Raw genomic sequence first — 19,562 nt, forward strand, 5'->3', positions numbered from 1 at the left:
TAGGGAAGCAGCATAACCTTACTGATAATGCTTTTGTTGTGCAAACTGGCAACAGTTAACCTGGGTTTAGGGTTTCTGCAGTAGAGTGGAATAGGAACAGTAAAGTCATGGGAGAGGTGGGATTTTTCAGTGCTTTGGGCCTTTCCCATTAGAAAATAAATCTGAATTGTACTGGGAGTGGCAGGGTCCTTTCAGGTGTGGACAAAAACCCACATGAAATGACTCTATATTTGCAAAAGCCTCTTAAAACACATCTAGTGATAGAAACCCCTAAATAGATGAGAAGTTTGAAGGAGCTGGAGACCTGATTTAACAGAAGAAATGTGAAGTCAGTAAATGCAAGTTAGATGAATTACAACGTGTTTGTGGTTATAAATCTTGGGAATAGCAGTTAGGTCATGTAATCCAGACTTCAATGCAGAAATTACTCTTAAGACTTATTTTCTTTGCTCTTTTAAGCTGTGTCAGTCTAACTGGAGTCAGAGCTGGGGAGCTTGGGGCAGGATTATATCCCTCAGAGGTGGTGAGTCACAAGTGCTGCAGGGAAACCAGTTGGGTGTCAGCTGAACTGGGAAGTGAAAGATGGGGGAAAAACCCCAAGGGTTTGGGTTTTTATTTTCTTGGTGTAAACTGTCAAGGACTAACATAGGATGAGAAATTTCCCATAGCAGTTAGTCATGTGTTTCCCTCTGAAAACAGGCTGGTTGTGCAGAAACATTCCATACAGCTGCACACAGCAGCAACATAGAGAAATCAGGTGATTATTTGATGGTAATCATGTGGGGATGGGAGTAAGACTTAGGGTGGGATTAAGCTGTGACTTCACGTGATGTACATGGCTGTTTATTTGTCCCATAGGTGTAATGGAGAGTGGACTGGGAATTTCCAAATTGTCTGTGCTTCTTTATTTCCTTTTATTTCCTTCTGATTTCTGGCCGATCTTAGACTGCTCTTTTCTTCTGTAGGCAAGGCTCTCTGTGTATATGTGTTTATTTAGAGATGGAATGTTTATGCAGGGGGTTTTAAAATAAATGTTTTTTTTGTCCTGAGTAGATGGTTCCTGGCATTCCAGGCTGCAGACAGCCTGGTGACTTCCCCAATTTTGGGCTTGCAGGGTGTTAAGAGTATGATGCTGAAACCCTTTGCACATCCCTTTTCTTTGTCAACAATTGGTGATCCATCATGTTGGCAAACCTAACCTGAAATAATTAGTTCTGTACCTCCCATAACATGGACAGCATCTACCTAATTTTCTCCTTGGCGTCTTTATTTGCTATTCAATATATTCCTAAGGTAAAGAATATCAGAATGCAATTCAAGTGTAGTAATGCTACCAGAGGTTCCCCTTTCATAATAAAGGAATATTTGTCCAGATTTGGGCCAAGGCTTTCCCAGCAGCAGGGCTGACTGGGCAGCATCACTAAGGACTTTCTGTATCAAGTTCAGTTTTCATTTCCCAAAACTGACGCCTTGGGTTTTTTTAGGTTATTTTACTGATGGCTCAGTCTCTCCCAATGAGTTTGTTTAAAATTTCTGTACTTAAAAATAATTTTAGAAGTCCTGACCTATTGAAAAACATGTGACCTTTTTTTCCTGATGGAACAAACTCTTCCCTGTGAGGGTGGTGAGGCCCTGGCATGGGTTTCCCAGAGAAGCTGTGGCTTCCTCATCCCAGGAAGTGTCCAAGGCCAGGTTGGGACTTAGAGCAACCTGGAATAGGGGAAGGTGTCCCTGCCCATGCAAGGGACGGAGGCAGGGGGTTGTCATGGTTTGACGCTGGCACGATGCCAGTGCCCCCATGAGAATACCCTCTCCCTGCTTTCTGCTGTGAGATGTGACCGGGAATAAGCAAAGCAGGCTCCCACTTAGAAATAAAGAAGAATTTATTAACTAAACTACAAGGGAAAGGAAAAAAAGAAACAAGGAAAATGAAAACTTAACAAATACATCTCCTCCTCCTCCCCACCAAATTCCCAATACAATGCATCCCCCAAATCATTGACTCTCGGTCCGGTACCACCCTTCAGAATACTCAATCCTCAGTTCATCAAGAGGAGAAGGAGTCCTTCTTGTGCCAATGGTGGCCTCTTCCTTTAATGTCCAGCGCTCTCACCACTGAACACGGACCAGAGCTGCTTCTAGGGTTGACTTTTAAGGATGCTTCGTCCCAGTACAAAAAGGCACAGTCTCAACTTTGGGACATCTGTCCGCCCCATAATTTTCACCCCCTGGGGCCATGGGGTACCCACACCGAACCCTCTTGGTCCTGAGGCATTGCCTCCCCCTAGAATGCAGTCCCTGTATCACAAGGAAACATGGTTCTGTCCATGGCTACACACAAAGAGTCCACCATAAGCTACTCCATCATCTCTTCCACCTGAGTTCTTTATTTCTTTCGTGGCCCATTTCCTCTTATCTCTATCCTCATTCAGCTCCAGGAGGATCAGCATTTGTAAGGTTTCCATCATCCAAGAAAAGGGTTAAAAATCTGAGGCTCTGTCTGTCCAGAACCCCGCAACCCCCTTCTCCTTCTTGGCCGGCCACTATTAAATTTCAAGGTGGCACAAGCACAGGCGCAGGCTCTCTCTCTGTCACTCCAAGAGGAGGGGGCGGGGGTGGCTGCCCGATGCCTCTCAGTGCTCCTCCACCCTTCCATCCTGCAGGGGCCTTCCCCTCCCTTCTGTCCAGGGCCCGGCCTACCTCACCCGGCCCCATGGCTGCCCCTGCCCCGCCCAGCCTGCAGCCAGGCAGGGGAGCTCTGAACCTTTCACTGACCGGAACCCAAGGGAGCCTGCCGGGGGAGAGCCCTGCTTTTAACCCCGTGTTCTCAGAGGCGCATCCAATGTCCCAATGGCCACATTAGGTGCCAATATTAAAATCTGAGCATCCATTGGCCTAACCACAGCATCCCAGAAAACATATTTCCTGTCAAACCACCACAGGGGTTGAATGAGATGAATGTCAAAGTCCCTTCCAACCTAAGGCAGTCTGTGATTCTGTAATTTTATTTAATCTGTTTTTGGAGGAACTTGATATCCAGATGCTCTGTGTGAGATGGTGTTCATTAGTTCAGAAAGGCTTAGACTCCCAGCTCTATTTTAGCCCAATAACTTCAACCCTTAAAAACAAAGTAAATGTTGAGCAGCAGTGTGAAATAATTTTGATGCTGTTCCATTCTCCCAGGGTTTACTTGTAAAAGCTTTCTTTGGCTTGGGAAAGTATTGCCTCTCCTTCAGTGAGATGCTGCTGCTGTGTCAGCCAAGGGAGTGACTGCAAACCCCTCTGTTGTCCAAATAACAGATGGGATTCTTGTGATTAATGTATTAGAGACAAGTTCTCCAGTCCCTTCCTGAAGAACTGGCTTGAGTGTTCATTCCAATGGGATATTCAGTTCCATAATACTGATCTTCCTGGGAATCTGGTTGGAATGAGTTAATCGTGTTATGGAGACTTAAAAGCCTTGATCATCCTGTTATCTAAACTTCCTACATAGTGAGTTAAATACTTTCCATCATAATCAAAAGTATTGAGTTTTTCACGCCCCAAAAGGACTATGGAAACTATAGAGTTTCAGGTCTTTGTGATTGTTCTGTGGGAAGATGTTTTTCTTTCCCCACTGTTGCTTGGTGGAATTTCCAGACAAGTGGGAAAATATACAAGGTAAAAGCGATGAACTCTATGCAAAGTGCAGCTAGATGCATGTAGAATGAATGAATATAGGAAAGAAAGCACTAATTAAGTGTAATTAAGTGTGTGCTTTTGCCTCTAAACCCATGCAAATGCCTTAGTACCAGTTTAAATTCGTGCAGTTCCTGCTAGAAGAAGATGGGTTTATGGCTTGTAGGGATAGAAGAGAAGAAAATATTTGTGACTCCTCTGGATTTTTCTCTGGGAGCTTTATGTGGGTTACTTGCTAAGGGTTAAAAATAAATGAGAAAGATGAAATGAAGCCTATGAGTTGTCTCAGTGCCTGTTACCCAGGTACTGGTAAATCTGGTTTTGATTGTATGTTCTTCCCTGTATATGCTTTGGGTTAAGAAAAAAATCCAACCTCCCAATATTAGATAAAAGACCTTGCAGTGGTGGTGTGTGGCTTCCCTTACTGTGTGCAGGGAGGGATTCCGGGATGATCAACATCTGGATCTGAGTCCCGGGGTGCCGGGAAGCGTCAGGGACAGGTGCACTGCAGTGAGATTCAGTCTCCTGGCCCTTGGGAAGCAGCAGCACCTGTCATGAGAGACCAGAAGCCATCACTGTGGCACATGGGGGAGAGCATCACCCGGGCTTTGGCTTTAAACACCAGGGGTTTGCTCCAGGGACGGTGCTGCTTGCTGCTGCAGTAGCGCTCATCCCCAGGGCAGTGTTGGGGCTCAGTCTCGTAGCGCAGCGTGAGGCTGCGGGGCCCGCCGGGCAGCGCCGTGCAGCACACGGGGCTCAGCTCTGGGCTGAGCTCTGGCGCTGGGGCTCCCGGCTATTGCTGCACTCCCGGGGCAGGAGGCGGGCGCTGTGTGGGAGGAAGGAGGGCCCGGCAGCCTCTGGACTTTGCTCAGATCGTCGGCACAGTTGGCTGGGGAAGGGGCCGGAGTTTTGCCGGGCTTTGGACGTTGTGCCGATGGCGGGTTAGCGCTGGGGAGCGCGGGTGCGTAAGTAGGGAGCCAACAGTGCCCAGGCTCCGGGGCGTTTATCTGGCTCGGCTCGCTGCGTTTGGAGCAGGGACTTGATGGGTGTGCTGAAACCAGTTCTCCTTGTCCTGCCTGCTTCTCTCCCAGGATACCTCCCTGGCCCCGCCAAGGAGAGAGGTGCTCCCCTGACTGAGTCCTTGGGAATCGTCATCAGCCTGGGACCCATGTAGGGCTCGGCTGGGTCACCTCTGCGGGATCTGTCATTTGGGGTGAGGGTCATAACAGAGTTTAGGCTCTGCTGGACCTTTAAAATGCCCTCAGTGTGTGTTTTCCCTGAACGTGCCTGCTTCCCACGTGTGGCTGTGTCCCTGTCAGCAGATCCTCTTGGGGCTGGATGTGAGGAAATTGAAGGAAAAGCTGACATTGCATAAATATCACAAGTTTAGTGCTTTTATCTTATAAATAAAGTAATGCCTTTGTTGCTTTTCTTTTTAGGATGTGCTTTACAAAAATGTTGCTTGTGTTAATGCAGAAACAAAACTTCTGCAGCTTTTCTGAAGCCTGCCCTGGTTTGACTCTGGGAGAAAAATGCTTTGCTCTATTGCTTTGTGCAGACTAACGAACCTTTTTGACTTGCAGATCTCTTGCCACTATGAATTAAGTCTTGTATGATGCAAATCTCCCTTTCAGTTATGCTTTTCTTACACCTTGATTTTGAATCTTTCCTTTAGATCACGGCTTGCATGACGTTTTTCTTTCTTTTCCTTTCCTTTTGCTGTTTGCAAAGACTCTTGGGAGGATTTGACAGATGTGGTGGAGCAATTGCGCGATGATTCCGAAGGTGCGTTCCACACCCACATCTCACAGCTCTTGTTTGTGCTAATCCTTGGCTTCTGCACTATTATTTTGAGCCCGAGTGCAAAATGCCGTTAGTTTCCCTTTCCAGTGCCAATAGCTGTGGCTTTCCTGCATTACCTTGGTGTTGCTTAAATAAATGTTTGCGGGTTTTTTTACTATTTTGACCTGAAGCGGAGGTAGAAGTAGGAGATCAACAAGGGCTGTTTGCCTTCTCCTAAATGCTTTCAGAGGCAGTAACTTCCTGAGCCTGGCAGAAGCACAGCTTAAAAGGTTGCAGCAACATATGGAAGCTGAATTTTAAAAAATATTTCAGAAATCACTCTGAAGCTTTAGGTTTTCTGCAGTATTTCTGTCTAGATTCTTCAGATTTTCTGGCAGTATTTGCCAAGGCTTGGCAAAAATTATTCCAAAACTTGCATTGCTAATTTTTTAAAAACTTGTAAAGTACTAAACGACAAACTTATTTATAGCACTTTTTCCTTGGTTTTTAAGAAAATGTGCAGATATGAAATAGAGTCCCCAATGTAGCAAGTGGTTAATCAGATTGATACTTTGATGATTAAATGCAGTTGCTCCTGCAAGGGTTTCAGCTGTTTGCAGCGCAAAAGGCTGATGTTCTCATGCACTGAGCACACTGGTCCTTGCTGTCATCTTCCACCGTGGTGCCTTTAACTGCTGTGCTGGTTCTGTGCCCGGTGCTGCCCACAGCCTCCTCCGCCACAGGAAGTGTCCTCCTCTCCTGGCACAGCAGCCGTGCTGCTTCCCAGAGAAGGGCATTTTCCAAGGCAGGCTTTTAGGAAAAAAGAGGGGCTTGAGACTTCTTTTTTTTCATGAAATATTGTACAAGTTGTTTTGCATTTATTTTGTCAGGTGAGAGGTGTTTCTCTGCCACACGGAAGCAGCCGTGTTAAATTTACTTTAAGTTGCTGTTCCTGATGTACGATGGAGAACAGTGATGAAATGCTAATTAATTGGCATTGCTTGCTGTGGGTTTGTTCACTTCTCCAATGTTTCATCGTTCCCTGCCTTTGATCCAAGTTTTAGCTTCATTTTAGTTGCTTCTTCCTTCTTTTAGAGTAAGCATGAGGAGTGATAAAATTTATTGTCACCAAATGAGAAGTACCAAGACCAGTCACAGCTTAACCCTTTGAGATCCTGTATGGCATTGACTCTTTCTTGACTTTCAGGTTCCTGGGTACAGATTGTACCATTTAAACAAATGACAGGAGTCTCAAATGCTTTTGGAAACATCTTCATGGAAGCAGCTGGTTAAAAAAGATGTCTGTTCTGTAGAAGCTGCAACATTTAAATAGTAAAATGTCCTAAAAGGACATTCTTTTGTTTGAAACCCAAACCCTGTGGAAAGCCAAGCTCAAGGGCTGGGGATTTACTTTAAGGTTTATGATGTGGGCTGTGTAGGAAAGGCCAGGCAGAGGTTTTGCAGTTAGAGGCAGAAGGAAGTTGGAGGAGGTACCGGCTCAGATGGAACACACCAGGATCACACTTGTCCCAGCTTAAAGCCAGCCTGACAGTTTTACTGTGTACAAGTCAGCCCTGCCTGCCTACCCTGCCTTCTTTAAAGCTGTGCGTGGTGCAGTACATAGAGCAAGAGTATCAGTTACTTAGCATTTAATTTTTGGAATAAACCTTAGGGATTTTATCCACTTTCAAACTATATGAGCTAACTGGTTTGCAAGATGAGAATCTTGGATAAACTGCACATGCAGAGCACAATTGCTCTGAGCAGACTAAGGAAGCAGAAACCTTGGATTAGTGTGATATGGTGAAAATACTTTTCTATTGAAATTAGCCAATAACCATGGCCAAAGGAGCATTTTCTTCGGTGCTCTCTTGTACAGTTCCTTTAATTCTGTGTTAGGGATGGATTTGCTCCCCAAGCAGAGTCACTGTGGATTTCTTGCTACCCAGCAGAGCAGCAGCCTTGGCCAGTGAGGAAATGTGATGAGAGAGGATGAGGAGGAGTTCTCTGTGTTGGCAGTCTTGTGCCTGACTCGTTCCTGAGTCTCCATTCCCAGTGATGGTGACTGTTAGCTACACTGCAGGGCAGAAAAAGGATTGGAAATCCAGAGCAGCTCACAAGCTCAGGGTACCTCCAGGGCAGCCAGACCCATCACCTTCAGGCAGCAGTAGTCCTCACAGGCAGTGAAAACACCTCACAAAGTTCAGTCTTTCTGCAGTCCAGTGCTGCTCTGAGTGTTGCACTCCTAAAAGAGTACTTGGAAGTTCTCTAAATTATGGAAATAAACTTAGAGAAGGAGACTTGTGGTGTTGCTTCCCTCTGAAGAAGAAGGGGAATGAGAGAAGTGCTGTCCTGAGCTGCTTTTGGAGGGCTGAACAAATGAGCTGTGCTCTCAGGTTTGGATGCTGGCACTGCCCTGGCTCTTCCCCCTGCCTGTGCTGGATTTTCCCAGCCCACAGTGAGGTGCACTCGGGTGTGGGTGTGTTAGCTGGGCTCTTGGCTCTCTCTCTGGCTGGTGGATGCTGACAGGTGCCTCTTGCATAGATCTGTAGTCTGAGGTGTCCTCAGGTCAGGTCTCTGCTGCCAGGAGTAGTTAATTAACTCGAGGTGGCAGCTTGGTTCAAGGGTCTCTGGCTGTTGGCAGCGGCCCTGGATAAGCAGGGGATTTACAGGGATGAAACCACCTGCACCTGAGAACTGGAGCTCAAAACTTGGGTGTGAGTAGCAGGCCTAAAGGTCTGGATGTTTATAATGTGGAAGCGGAAGAACATAATCCTGGGACGTCTGTGAGTTTGGGGGTTTAGTATGACCTGTCAGGAGCCATGAAGATCAGCTCCTCACTGGTGAAAACCAAGAGAGAGAAGTGGGAGTTGGCTCCATGTTACATCTAAGCTTAATAAAATAGTCTTGAGGAAGAGAGATACAAATTGGGATAGAGACACATGTTGCTGGATTAAGTGTGAGAGGGTCCAATGTGATCTTTAGATGGAAGAACAAACCAGAACAAAGCAAAGGTGGAGGATTCTTACTGGTTTGTAGCTGGGGATGTGAGTTCAAACAAGTGATGGTCAGAGACGCATTGTCAAGGTGCAAAGCACAGGATGCACACCAGGCTCCAAATGTGTCTTTTGTGAAAGTAGGGAGCTCCTGTAGTTATTTCAAGTATTAAGGCACCCTCAGTATGATACATTGTCTATTCCTATGCCACTGTGGCTTTGGCCCTAAACTGCTAGTTGGTGTTGATTTTTCTCCACAAAAGGCCTGCAGAGTGCCTCCTGGGAAACTCACTGCCCCAAAAATGCCTTCAAAGCTGAGGAAAAGCAAGAGCAAGGTGGGGTGTTGAGTGTAATAAAGGCAGCTGTTGTCGCTCAGCAGCAGTTTCCCTGCTTTATTGCAGACCCCAATTACCTCATGGCCAACGAGCGCATGAACCTGATGAACATGGCCAAGCTGAGCATCAAGGGGCTGATCGAGTCCGCGCTGAACCTGGGCCGCACGCTGGACTCGGACTACGCCCCCCTGCAGCAGTTCTTCGTGGTCATGGAGCACTGCCTCAAGCACGGCCTCAAAGGTACCAGCCTGGGCACAGCCTGCCCTGGGGAGCAGCAGAGTGGCTGAACAACAGGGCTCTGCAGCCTGCACGGGACACAGGAAAGGCTGGCACGGTCACTGCTGTCACCACAGTGCACTGGGCAGGCCAGAGCAAGGCACAGAACCTGCTGGAGGGGAGGCTGAGCTGTGGCAGGTACTTGCCATGTTGAAAACAGCAGTTCAGTTGTCCCAGGTGTAACTCAGTGATCAGGGACTCAACTGGCTTTTGGCAAGCTCGTGACTCCCTTTTCTGCACTTCCTTGTGCTTTAGCAGTGCATCCCCTTGCTGGAAGAGGAACTGCAACCCCAGAGCTCCTTTCTCAACAGCCCTGTCTAAACAGAGGGTTTCAGCTGTGTGCAGCTCATGGCTGAAGCTGCTTTTAAAGCAGAACATGTACTTGACTCTGAAATGCTAAGACACAGCTCAATGGCCAAGTATGGACTGGCCTTCAGGTGCTGTCCTTGTGTCCTTGTAGCTGGAGATGGGAAGCTGAGGGGTGTGGGAAATCGTGGATCCTTCCCATCCAAACCATCCTGAGATTCCAGGATACCAAGTACCTGTCCAGCAGCAGCCCCAGAGGAACCATTCTGGCAGGATTTGGCTAATTTTTTCACTTGTTTGAAAATGTGTTATATCAGCACAGGTCTAACTGGCTCATTTTTTATTTATTTTTGTTTTTAGCCAAAAAGACTTTTCTTGGGCAAAATAAGTCATTTTGGGGACCTCTAGAATTAGTAGAAAAACTTGTTCCTGAGGCTGCAGAGATTACAGCAAGTGTTAAGGATCTCCCAGGGCTCAAGTAAGTACATTCCTTTATTGCACGAGTACATAATATGGGTTTATTGTGAAAGGGATCCTGAAAAAGAGAAGGAAGGGCAAACAGAACCTCCAGGAATGCATCTGCCACCTTCTGCAGGTAAAAATGGATCATTGCTCTCTTACTCTCCATCAAGGATCTGTAGCAGGAGAGCACAGGATATATTCTCACTCTATTAGGAGCATGGCAACTTATGGGCAGCAGTGCATTTACTGCTTGTGTCTCAGGCATGGGAACAGCCTTTATTGAGCATTTATGAAGTCAGACTCAAGAGGAGGGGAATTAACAGAAAGGTTATGACAGTTTAAATAGTTTTGAGGCTGATGTAGGCAATTCTTCTTGTAAATAACTTCAGGTGTAGTGTATGTGAGAGGAAAGCTTAGGCACCAAGCAGGAGGATTGTAGTTTGTATTCAGGAGGGGAGGCAAGAAGCCACAGCAAGCATATATTACTTGTAAAAGTTTCATAGGAATTTCAGACATCACATTCAGGCTTGCCTATTTCATGGTAAGAGAAACTGTAAGAAGCTTTTAGCCTGGAATAGAAAAATGGGTAAGGAAGCTTTTGTATGAGGATCAGGACTAAGGATGGAGTAATCTTTGCTGAAAGAATAGGTGGATAAATTCAATAAATTGCTTTGGGTTAGTATTTAGTCATGTTCATGCAGACAGGTGCTTTTCCTGGAGGTGTGTGCAGGACTCCTGCAGCAGCTGACAGGACCAGTGCTGTGCCAGAGCTCCTGGTACCTCTTCCTGTTGTAGAGCATTGTAATAGGAAATGAATGGAAGCAAAGAACAGTTTTAGGGTGCATTTCTAAACCTTGTGCTCACAGTGACCTTCGGGAAGTGCCAGGTCCTGTTAGTGAGTCAGGGGTGGGCAGTGCTGGCCATGGCTTCCTTGGGCTGCTGGTGCTCGTGCCCGGTGAGCTCAGACATCCAAGTCAGCCTGTTAGAGCCATGTGCTCCCCATGGCTGGGAGAAAGAGGGCAAGGACTGGCACTCGAGCTCGTGGCATCCTGTGAGGGCATTCAGGGGCACAGCACCTGAGGAGAACAGAACTGAGTTGGTGTTTCTGAGCTGCCTGGCCACATTCCCATCCAGCTCCACCCACCCCAAGGAGTGGTGTTGGGCAACTGTGCTGGTCTGTGCATGTTCCTGTCACTTAGGCAGAACTGGTTGTGGCTCAGAAGGTGATGAGCTGAAGCAGCTGATCTGTCTGGCAGCATCCAGCAGGGATAAAGCCAGGGAAGTCTTTTTAGTATGGCAAGAAAAACATCATGAGTTAAGAGACAGTGACAGTCTAATTGGTCTGCACCTATTTGTGCTTACATACCTTGTATTTCTCTGCACCAGTGCCAGCTCTGTCTTGGAAGTGCAGAAACTTGAGGTAGGGTGGGGCTATGAGAGCTGTTGGTGACTGTGCCTTGCAGCGTGTCTGGAAGGGTTTGTGTCTGGCCTTTGCAGGACACCTGTGGGCAGAGGAAGAGCTTGGCTTCGCCTGGCTCTGATGCAGAAGAAACTTTCAGAGTACATGAAAGCCTTGATTAACAGAAAGGATCTTCTCAGGTGAGTGCTGGACTCTTTCTCAGTTAGGTTCACTTGTGCTCTCCTGTAAGATCTGGATCATCTTTCCCATCTCACTGCTGTGTATCTCCTTCCCTACGTCCCACAGTGAATTTTATGAGCCCAATGCACTGATGATGGAGGAGGAAGGTGCCATCATTGCTGGCCTCCTCGTAGGGCTGAATGTCATCGATGCCAACTTCTGCATGAAGGGAGAGGACCTGGACTCCCAGGTACTGGGTGTTCACTTAATGGGTTTGTTCTGCTCATTTAAAATGGAAAAATCATTAATTTTGCATAGCTTACTGATGTAATGAGCCCTTGCTGAAGTACAGCAGGTGCTGATGTTCTAACTCTGAACTTCCACACCTGGCAACAGTGCGTTGGTCTTAGAAACCAAGTGTTTAATGCAAAATGCAAATTTTCCTTCTCCAGGTCGGTGTTATCGATTTCTCCATGTATTTGAAAGACGGGAACAGCACAAAAGGCAGCGAAGGGTAGGTGCACACACAGTTGTCTTGCTGCTCCCCTCTTGACAATGTGTGTTCAGGTGTTCCAGGCTGCCTGTTTCTTTTTTCCAGAGATGGTCAGATAACTGCTATTTTGGACCAGAAGAACTATGTTGAAGAGCTCAACAGACATCTAAAGTAACACATTTTTTCTTGGCTCTTTATTATCTTGTAGAACAAAAGACAAAACAGGATTTTTAAAAGTGAAGGAATTACTGTAGGTTTTTTTTTCTCTTCAACAGTGCTACAGTAAACAACCTGCAGGCCAAGGTGGATGCCTTGGAGAAATCCAACACAAAGCTGACCGAGGAGGTAAGTGTCATGGAAAACCACCAGATGCTTTGGCCTTTGGGAATTAGGGATTAACCAGGGAGGAGGGATTCCTTTCAGATGTCTGGTGTACAGAATTAGGAGTGTTAAACAATGGAACTGGAATAGCTGACCTGCCAAGGAATTTCACTGACTGTCACTACTGAGCACAAGCTGGAAAATAACTGTATGTTTATGTAAATTTGCAAAAAGTAAAGGAAAAAATGTCATTATAAGTGAGGTGTCCAGGCTGAGCATGAGAAACAGCGGGTACATGAGGCATAGGTGCAGTCTGTGTTTTAACATGGGTCTGCAGCTCATTACTGATGGCATAAATGTCATTAAATGTTTTGGGGTCAGTTCCCTGGCATATGGGTGGCAGGAGGTCTTATCTGGCACAATGAGTGCCTTTTGGTGTGGTACCAGGAGGTGAATTGCAGTGGTGCCTGCAGTGGTTTTGGGGTTTGGCTATGAAGCTGCCAAGGGAAGTTGCAGCATGTGCAGAGCAGGCTATGGTGACAGTGCCTGCCTGTGTCACACATCAGAGCCCTGTGTATTGGGCCTGAGCTCTGCCAAGGACTCACACTCCCATCCAGGAGTTGTGTTTGGGTTTGTCACAGGACAGCATGGCTGATCCCTTGGAATGTCTCTGAGCTGCTCCTGTGTGCGAGTTACAAAGCCAGAAGGGGTTTCTGAAGTTCCTTTTGCCTTTGACCAAACACTTACATTAATCTGTTGCTCTGCAGTGCTGTCATCCCTGGGAATTCCTCTGGGCCAGGTGTCCCGTCCCTAAGGATGCTGTGTGCTGCTCATCCTCCTTGGTTTCCAGCCAAATCTTCCTCATCTGCTGGGGTCAGGAGAGAAAAAAAACAAGTCAAGTATGTTTTTGGTGCATTAACTGTTGTGTTCTGTTTCCAGCTTGCAGTTGCCAACAACAGGATCATTACACTGCAGGAAGAGATGGAGCGGGTTAAGGAGGAAAGCTCCTACATCCTGGAGTCCAGCCGGAAGGTTGGTGTGCGTTTGTGGGTGTGGGTGTGTGTTTGTGTGTGATTGCTGAGCCCTGAGGCAGGTCCAGCCTGAATGCCTGGTTTGGAACAGAGTTCATTTCCTTGCCTGTCTCAGACAAACCCCACAGGGGATTAGGGGAATGGCAGGTGGGCCCTGTGCAGAGGGAACAGATGGGCCCTGCCACAGGGAGTCCTGCCTGCCCGTAGGGATGGAGCAGGGAGCGTGTGCGGAGCCGGGAGCTCCCACAGCTTACAGTGCACTGGGCAAGGTGTCAGGGGATGGGAGGGTGGGGGACTTATGGTGTGGGGGGACAGGCAAATCAGGAAATAAGAGTTGTGCTGGTTTGTCCTGAATTATTGCAGAATTCCAAGTGTTGGGGAAAAGCCAGTAATGAGGTGAAGTGAGGGCTGGCAGTACCCAATACCAAGTGAACTGTGTCTGTTACCTCAGGCCACCAAGGACAGAAGTGCTGACGGGCAGGCACTGACTGAGGCACGGAAGCAGCTCAAGGAGGAGACTCAGCTGCGCCTGGTGAGGACTGGGGGGCTCGGGGCTCACCCCACAGGGCTGTGGAGGGTCATGGCCCTGCTGAGGTCTTGTTCGATACATGCGTGGGGAGAAAAATGCCTGGCCTGAAGGTATTAAGGAAATAATTTCTGCTTTGGGAAATAAAATCTTTCCTTAGACCCCCCTCCATCCTAAAGACAGGCCCATGCAGAATTCCCTGACTCTCTGCTAGCCATGCTGCACACCTGGCTGTGATACTGGACTGAAAACTGGGGAGTTACTCTCCTTAAGGCACGTGTCAGACGTGTGACTCTGAAGTTGTGGCAGCAGCACACTTTTGGGTAGGGACTGTGTGGTCAGAAGGGAAGGGTGGATACCCCTGGGTCATGAGGGCAGCTCCAGGAGATGCTGAGGACTCCTTGTGTTCCAGGATGTGGAGAAGGAGCTGGAGGCGCAGATCGGAATGCGGCAGGAGATGGAGCTGGCCATGAAGATGCTGGAGAAGGATGTCTGTGAGAAGCAGGATGCGCTGGTGGCACTCAGGCAGCAGCTGGACGATCTCAGGGCTCTAAAGCATGAACTGTCTTTCAAGCTGCAGGTAGGGAGCTACGGAAATGCAGGGAATTCCAGATGGAAGTGAGAGCTGCTGTGCATTTATTCCTCCTGCCTGTTGGAGAGGTACTGGGTGTGAAAGGGTCACAGGCTGTGCAGTGCACTCCTATCTTACTGTGAGAACATGGGAACATGTGGAGGGTAAAGGTGAAGGCAGTTTGTTTTGAACAAAAATCCATCATGGTCCAGAAATTTGTGTGAGAGACAGGGAAAGCATCTTGGATGGTTTTGTGGTGTGAATAGAGCCGTGGGAGCTTATGTTCCAGCAGAGTCTGGTGTGCAGGGCCCCTGGTGTGACTCATGTGTGGTGACACAAGCAGACTCCAAACAGCAACACAATGCTCAGAATAGATCCCAAAATCAACTTGCCAGCAGGAAAGAGTTGCTTCTGCTCTCTTGGAGCCAATGGCTTTGTTCAAAGCAGCTGAATTATATTAAGATATTGGATATTGGCAAGCACTGCATCATGCATTTTCCATATGCAGGAAGCTTTATGGTTGGTGGCATTGCCCTATTGCAGGGTCCAGATGGAGCCTGCACCTCTAAGGCAAGATATTTGTCCTTGCAATACTGACCTGGCATTTGCTTTTCCAGCACTTTTTACTGCCTCTTTACCTTTTGCCCTGTTTTGTGTGCCAAATGATTTATGGGGGTTTATCTGGGATTTACTACTCCTTACACCAACCCCCACTGCTCCTTTTCCCAGAGTTCAGACATGGGAGTGAAACAGAAGAGTGAATTAAACAGCCGCTTGGAAGAAAAAACAAATCAGATGGCTGCCACCATCAAACAGCTGGAACAAAGGTAAGACAGGAAACTTGAGCCAGTATCCACTGGTGTGTCCTTTACTGTAGTGTCCCATGGATCCAGAATGGGCCAGGGGAGAGTCCCAGTGTTCTGCTAGACAGAGCTGCCTGAGGGGAGCAGTGGGAGCAGCACCTCTGGGACCTGATTAATGAGCAGTGCATTGCACTTCATTGGGTGCTCTCATTTTAGGGTTTCTGTAGACAGGGTGATTTTCTTTAAAACAAGTTTGTATTTGAAAATGTTTCATGATACCTACTCAGCTAATTCATGTGTTCTTTTTCTCTTGCTGTTCTTATTTTTTCTGTTTTCTCATCATCCTCATTCTGACTTACTTATACAGTGAAAAGGATTTGGTGAAACAGGCAAAAACCTTAAATAGTGCAGCAAACAAACTGATCCAGAAGCATCATTAGACATTTTTATGTCTGGCCACCTCACAGCTCTGACATCAGAACTCATTTATGAGGAGAGAACTTGAGAATTGCTAAAAGCAACTGTTCAAATGTTAATTGTCACCCAAAGTTGATTTGGAATTTGCCGAGTTTTTAAAATCAGTGAGTTTTTCTGATGAGATGTAGTCAGGTATAAGGATCCCCAACCCTGCCATTTACCAATACCAAGGAGCTGGCCTGGGAGCACCCCAGGAGTGGCCGAGGTGGCCGTGCCCGGCCGCTGCCGTCGCCGCCTGTGACAGCACGGGGCCGCGGCCAGCTCGGGACAGTCAGCTCCTTCTCTGTATTGCCCTTTTGTGAAGTAGACGAGAAATGCATCCCTGGAAGTTGTTGACAGTAGTTGTGTGCGTACCCCAAGCCATTCCCTGTTCTCTTCTGTTCCGTGGGTCCAGCCCCGAGTCCGAGCCGAGCAGGCGCGACGCTGGCCCGGCACCGGGAACACCGGCCCTCCCGTAACCAGCCTGCCTGGATTCTGCCTTAGGGACCTGGGGGGAGGGTGGGGACTTATCCTTATTCCTTTAAACTTCATGTGTCCAGAATTAGTAGCTATAGGTGTCTTAGAGTAACACGATAGAGTGCTAAGTTCAGTGGAAACCTCCTTCTCTTTGCATTGCTTCTACCTCTGCCAGGAATCTCTCCAGACAAACCCTGTGGTCCTTCCTGACCCAAGGAAGCGGAGGAGAGGTGTTTTGGGAGGTCTCTCCCCTTCCCAGAAAGGGAAGTTACCAGTTTTATAAAAAATAATCTGATCTTTGTTTAAAGGAAGCAAAAACACATTAAAAAAAGGAGAAGGAACCCAGTGTGCAGCAGTGGGGAGTGGAGATGGAAATTTGGTCCTTGCAGTTTACTTGTCCAAGTAGTTGGTGGCTGAAAAGAGTTGCCTTTTACACTTGTTGCATTTTTTTGTGAGTTTGCCTTGCTCAAAACAAATGGAATTTGCTAATGGAACAAGAGCTAAAGCTTAGAAATGCCTCTTAATAGGAAAAATAATTGTCAGTTTAAAACCCAGGTGCAAAATCTGAAGTAACTGTAGCTTGAACTATTATAAACTAACATTCTCTGATCACTGAAGTCCTTGTGCTGGCCTCTGGCAGGCTTTAGGTTTGTAAGTGCTCCTCAAGGTATTTTCTCTTTTGGAAGGTTGGATTTGGGGAGTTTCTGTGTCGAATAAGGGATTTTTGCTGTGGTGAGATGCCTGTCGTGGTTCTTTGGCGCCAGTCCTCCCTTTGACCTGTGGGACAGTGCTCCTTGAGGCTGTGGCTGGCAAATGTGACAAGCCCGGGAGGGAACACCTCCAAGTGTTTAAAAATTCCACGGGGCTCAGCCTGGACCCCATGGAAGTGAGCGTGGGCCACTGTGGGGCTTGTTCCCCAGGCTCCCAGCACAGCCCTGCTGGGAACTTCCCTGCCATGCCCAAGCTGCATGCTTGAACCTATAAAACTCACCCCTCAGTAACCTGCTACTAGAAACTCATCCTAACTCCCTGCAGCACAAGTAATCCTAAGGGAAAGGTGGAAGGTTTGATCAAGGAGCGTGAACAGGTGGTTAGGGCGGGAAGCCCCTGCCCCTTGGCACAGTTCTGCTGTAGGAACAGGGGGTTGGATGGTGAGGTCTGTGCTGAAGTCAGACAGATTTAGGGATCTGGCTGCTTCTGATGTCAGGCCCCGAGTGGGAATGTGGTGATGTACTGATGCCTGGGGCTTGAGCCCAAGTGTCCATCCGTGGGAGAGACCAGGAACATGCACTAATTCTCAATAGAGTAGCTACAACCCATGTTCCAAGTTCCAGTTACCCGTGCAAAGGTGAAATGTAACATACATTAAACTCCAATTGGACTTAAAATTCTGTGTACTTGAGGTTTGCTTTGAATCTGGAAAAAAGTGATGTTTTCTGTTTCTCATCTAATGGCTGTAAACTGTAGTGATAGAATAAAAACTATTGAAAATGAGAGCTTCTGCCTGGTTCACCTACATTTTGCTTTGCTTTGAACTTTTTTTCCTCCTTTCCATTGTTTTTACCATTCTCTTTTTTTGGCTTTACCTTTTCACTGGGTTTTTTATTTGTTGGTTAAACTCAGTCTTCCTCCCCACCATGGCTTTTGTTTTTTATCACAAGTTCATGTGGCTCAAATCCAGATTGCGACAGGCGGAGAAGGAGCGGCAGCAGGCCCTGCAGGACAACCGGCTCTTCAAGCAGGAGTTTGGGGACAAAATCAACAGCCTCCAGGTGGAAGTGGAGGAGCTCTCCAGGCAGCGGTGAAGAGACCGTTTTCCAACCTCTTTTCTGGGCTGGTAGTACTGTGGCCAGGGAGAGACAGGGGGGATGGTGGCAAAGGGCAGCAGGGGATGGAGAAGGGAGTGAGGCAGATTGTGTGTTAGATGGCACGAGGTGTAACTCCAGGGAGAGAAGTCCTTGGTAACATCTCTGAAGTGGTCAAGGCCAGGTTGGACAGGGCTTGGAGCAATCTGATGCAGTGGAAGGTGTCCCTGCCCATGGCACAGTGTGGAACAAGATAGTCTGTAAGGTGCTTGGCAACTCAAACCTTCTGTGATTCTGTGATATTTGGGAAATCAAAGCTGACATTAACAATTTGCTGCTCCTGGGCAGGGATTGAGCAGCCAAGTCTCTGCCTGGAGCGAACACTGAAGGTGCTGGAGCAAGGACAGTCATTTTGGTTGTCTTATCTGACATACAGCACTTTAACATAGATTTTTCCCTGTTGGAACTGCTCTTAGTTTTGCTGGAACTCGAACAGAGACCTTGTCAAAAGCCATCACCTCTTCCCTGCACCCTCATCACCTGAGCAGTGACAGGGACACAGACAAATCTCTTTCCTTAAAAGAGAAGAGCATCTCCTTCAGCCTTGACCCATCTGTGGCTTGTTGCAAGGTCACTGGGATGAACTCTGGGAGCATTGCTGGATGCATGGAGGTTTTTGTCCCTTCTTCCCCTCCTGGCCCAGCTTTTTATTTCTTTTTTTCAAAAGCTGCTCTGCCAAGCACAAAGTGGCTTTGGTCAGCAATTGGTGTGAGGTCCTGAGTGTGCACGGGTGAGCTCAGGAGGACAAGGGCAAATGGGTCTGGTTTTGCATCAGTTGGATGCTGAATGGTGCCAGAATTAGATGAAGGACTTGGAGATTTTTTCATCCTGACACATTATGGCTAAACACACTGCAAGGCAGCCTTGGGTTCCAAGAGGCAGTTTTAGCTCTTGAGTTAGGGGTGTGAACAAAGGGTCAAACAACTCATCAGTTGTCAATGCCAAGTGTCCCCAAACTGTCCTTTATTCACAATTCCACCTGGCATTCCAGGAGCCACCTAGAACTGGAGCTAAGGCGGGAAAGAGACAGATGGTCTCACAGTCACCAGCGCAGCCAAGAAAGCAAAAAAGGCCCAAAGAATTGGCTCAGACAGGTAATGTGACTTGGTTTTTGGCTTGGGTTTGAGGTACACTTTCCCTTGGCTCGTTTGCTTTTACTGAGCTTTCTCAGGCAGTAAATGGTTGTTGCTCATGTGCCACAATCAGAGCGGTTTTGGGAAGATTTTTATACATTCTGGACAGGCAGTTTGAATTGCAGTGAGAACTATGCAGTAACAGAGATGGCTTCTGCAGTTCCTTGCTTCTCTCTGGTCTGCTTGAATGGTGCAGACCATTTTGTCTTTTTTGACCAGTATTGCACAATCTCAGTGAAGTGCTCTAGGTCTCATGGCTCAGCTGTGACCCAGTTGGGGAGAAGAAGAGGATTCTTTTCTTTGCTGGATGGGAAAGTTTGTCTCTGGTCAGCTTTTACAAAACTTCTTAAGCCCATGTTTGTTCTCAGCCTCTGCTCTGCAAATAAGAACTGGTGGCTGTGGCTCCTGGCAACAGGAGGTTGTGGGACTCCTGCCCACCTCTGAGAGGCACAGAGAGAGAAAGCCCTGAGAG

The 19,562-nt window shown here is 47.5% G+C and overlaps 1 protein-coding gene across 6 annotated transcripts in view; it reads left to right on the forward strand.

The window, feature by feature from the left end:
• Nucleotides 1–19,562, forward strand: part of RUFY3 (RUN and FYVE domain containing 3) — a 31,259-nt gene that overhangs the window by 8,813 nt on the left and 2,884 nt on the right. For 2 of the 6 annotated variants that reach the window (XM_036381603.2, XM_036381604.2), the window contains exons 2-14: nt 5,410–5,463; nt 8,858–9,031; nt 9,734–9,851; nt 11,333–11,434; nt 11,541–11,664; nt 11,867–11,928; nt 12,013–12,078; nt 12,183–12,252; nt 13,168–13,260; nt 13,711–13,791; nt 14,198–14,365; nt 15,086–15,183; nt 15,527–17,586. In XM_036381603.2, coding sequence (XP_036237496.1) covers nt 5,410–5,463; nt 8,858–9,031; nt 9,734–9,851; nt 11,333–11,434; nt 11,541–11,664; nt 11,867–11,928; nt 12,013–12,078; nt 12,183–12,252; nt 13,168–13,260; nt 13,711–13,791; nt 14,198–14,365; nt 15,086–15,183; nt 15,527–15,599 — 1,283 coding nt within the window. In that variant the 3' untranslated portion in view covers nt 15,600–17,586. Of the gene's footprint in view, nt 1–5,409; nt 5,464–8,857; nt 9,032–9,733; nt 9,852–11,332; nt 11,435–11,540; nt 11,665–11,866; nt 11,929–12,012; nt 12,079–12,182; nt 12,253–13,167; nt 13,261–13,710; nt 13,792–14,197; nt 14,366–15,085; nt 15,184–15,526; nt 17,587–17,773; nt 17,894–18,948; nt 19,052–19,562 lie in introns of those variants that run through there. The other 4 variants (XM_036381605.2, XM_036381606.2, XM_036381608.2 and 1 more) reach the window with 3 other exon arrangements.

Source organism: Molothrus ater, chromosome 4 (genome assembly GCF_012460135.2).
Source record: "Molothrus ater isolate BHLD 08-10-18 breed brown headed cowbird chromosome 4, BPBGC_Mater_1.1, whole genome shotgun sequence".
Classification (NCBI taxonomy): Eukaryota; Metazoa; Chordata; class Aves; order Passeriformes; family Icteridae; genus Molothrus; species Molothrus ater.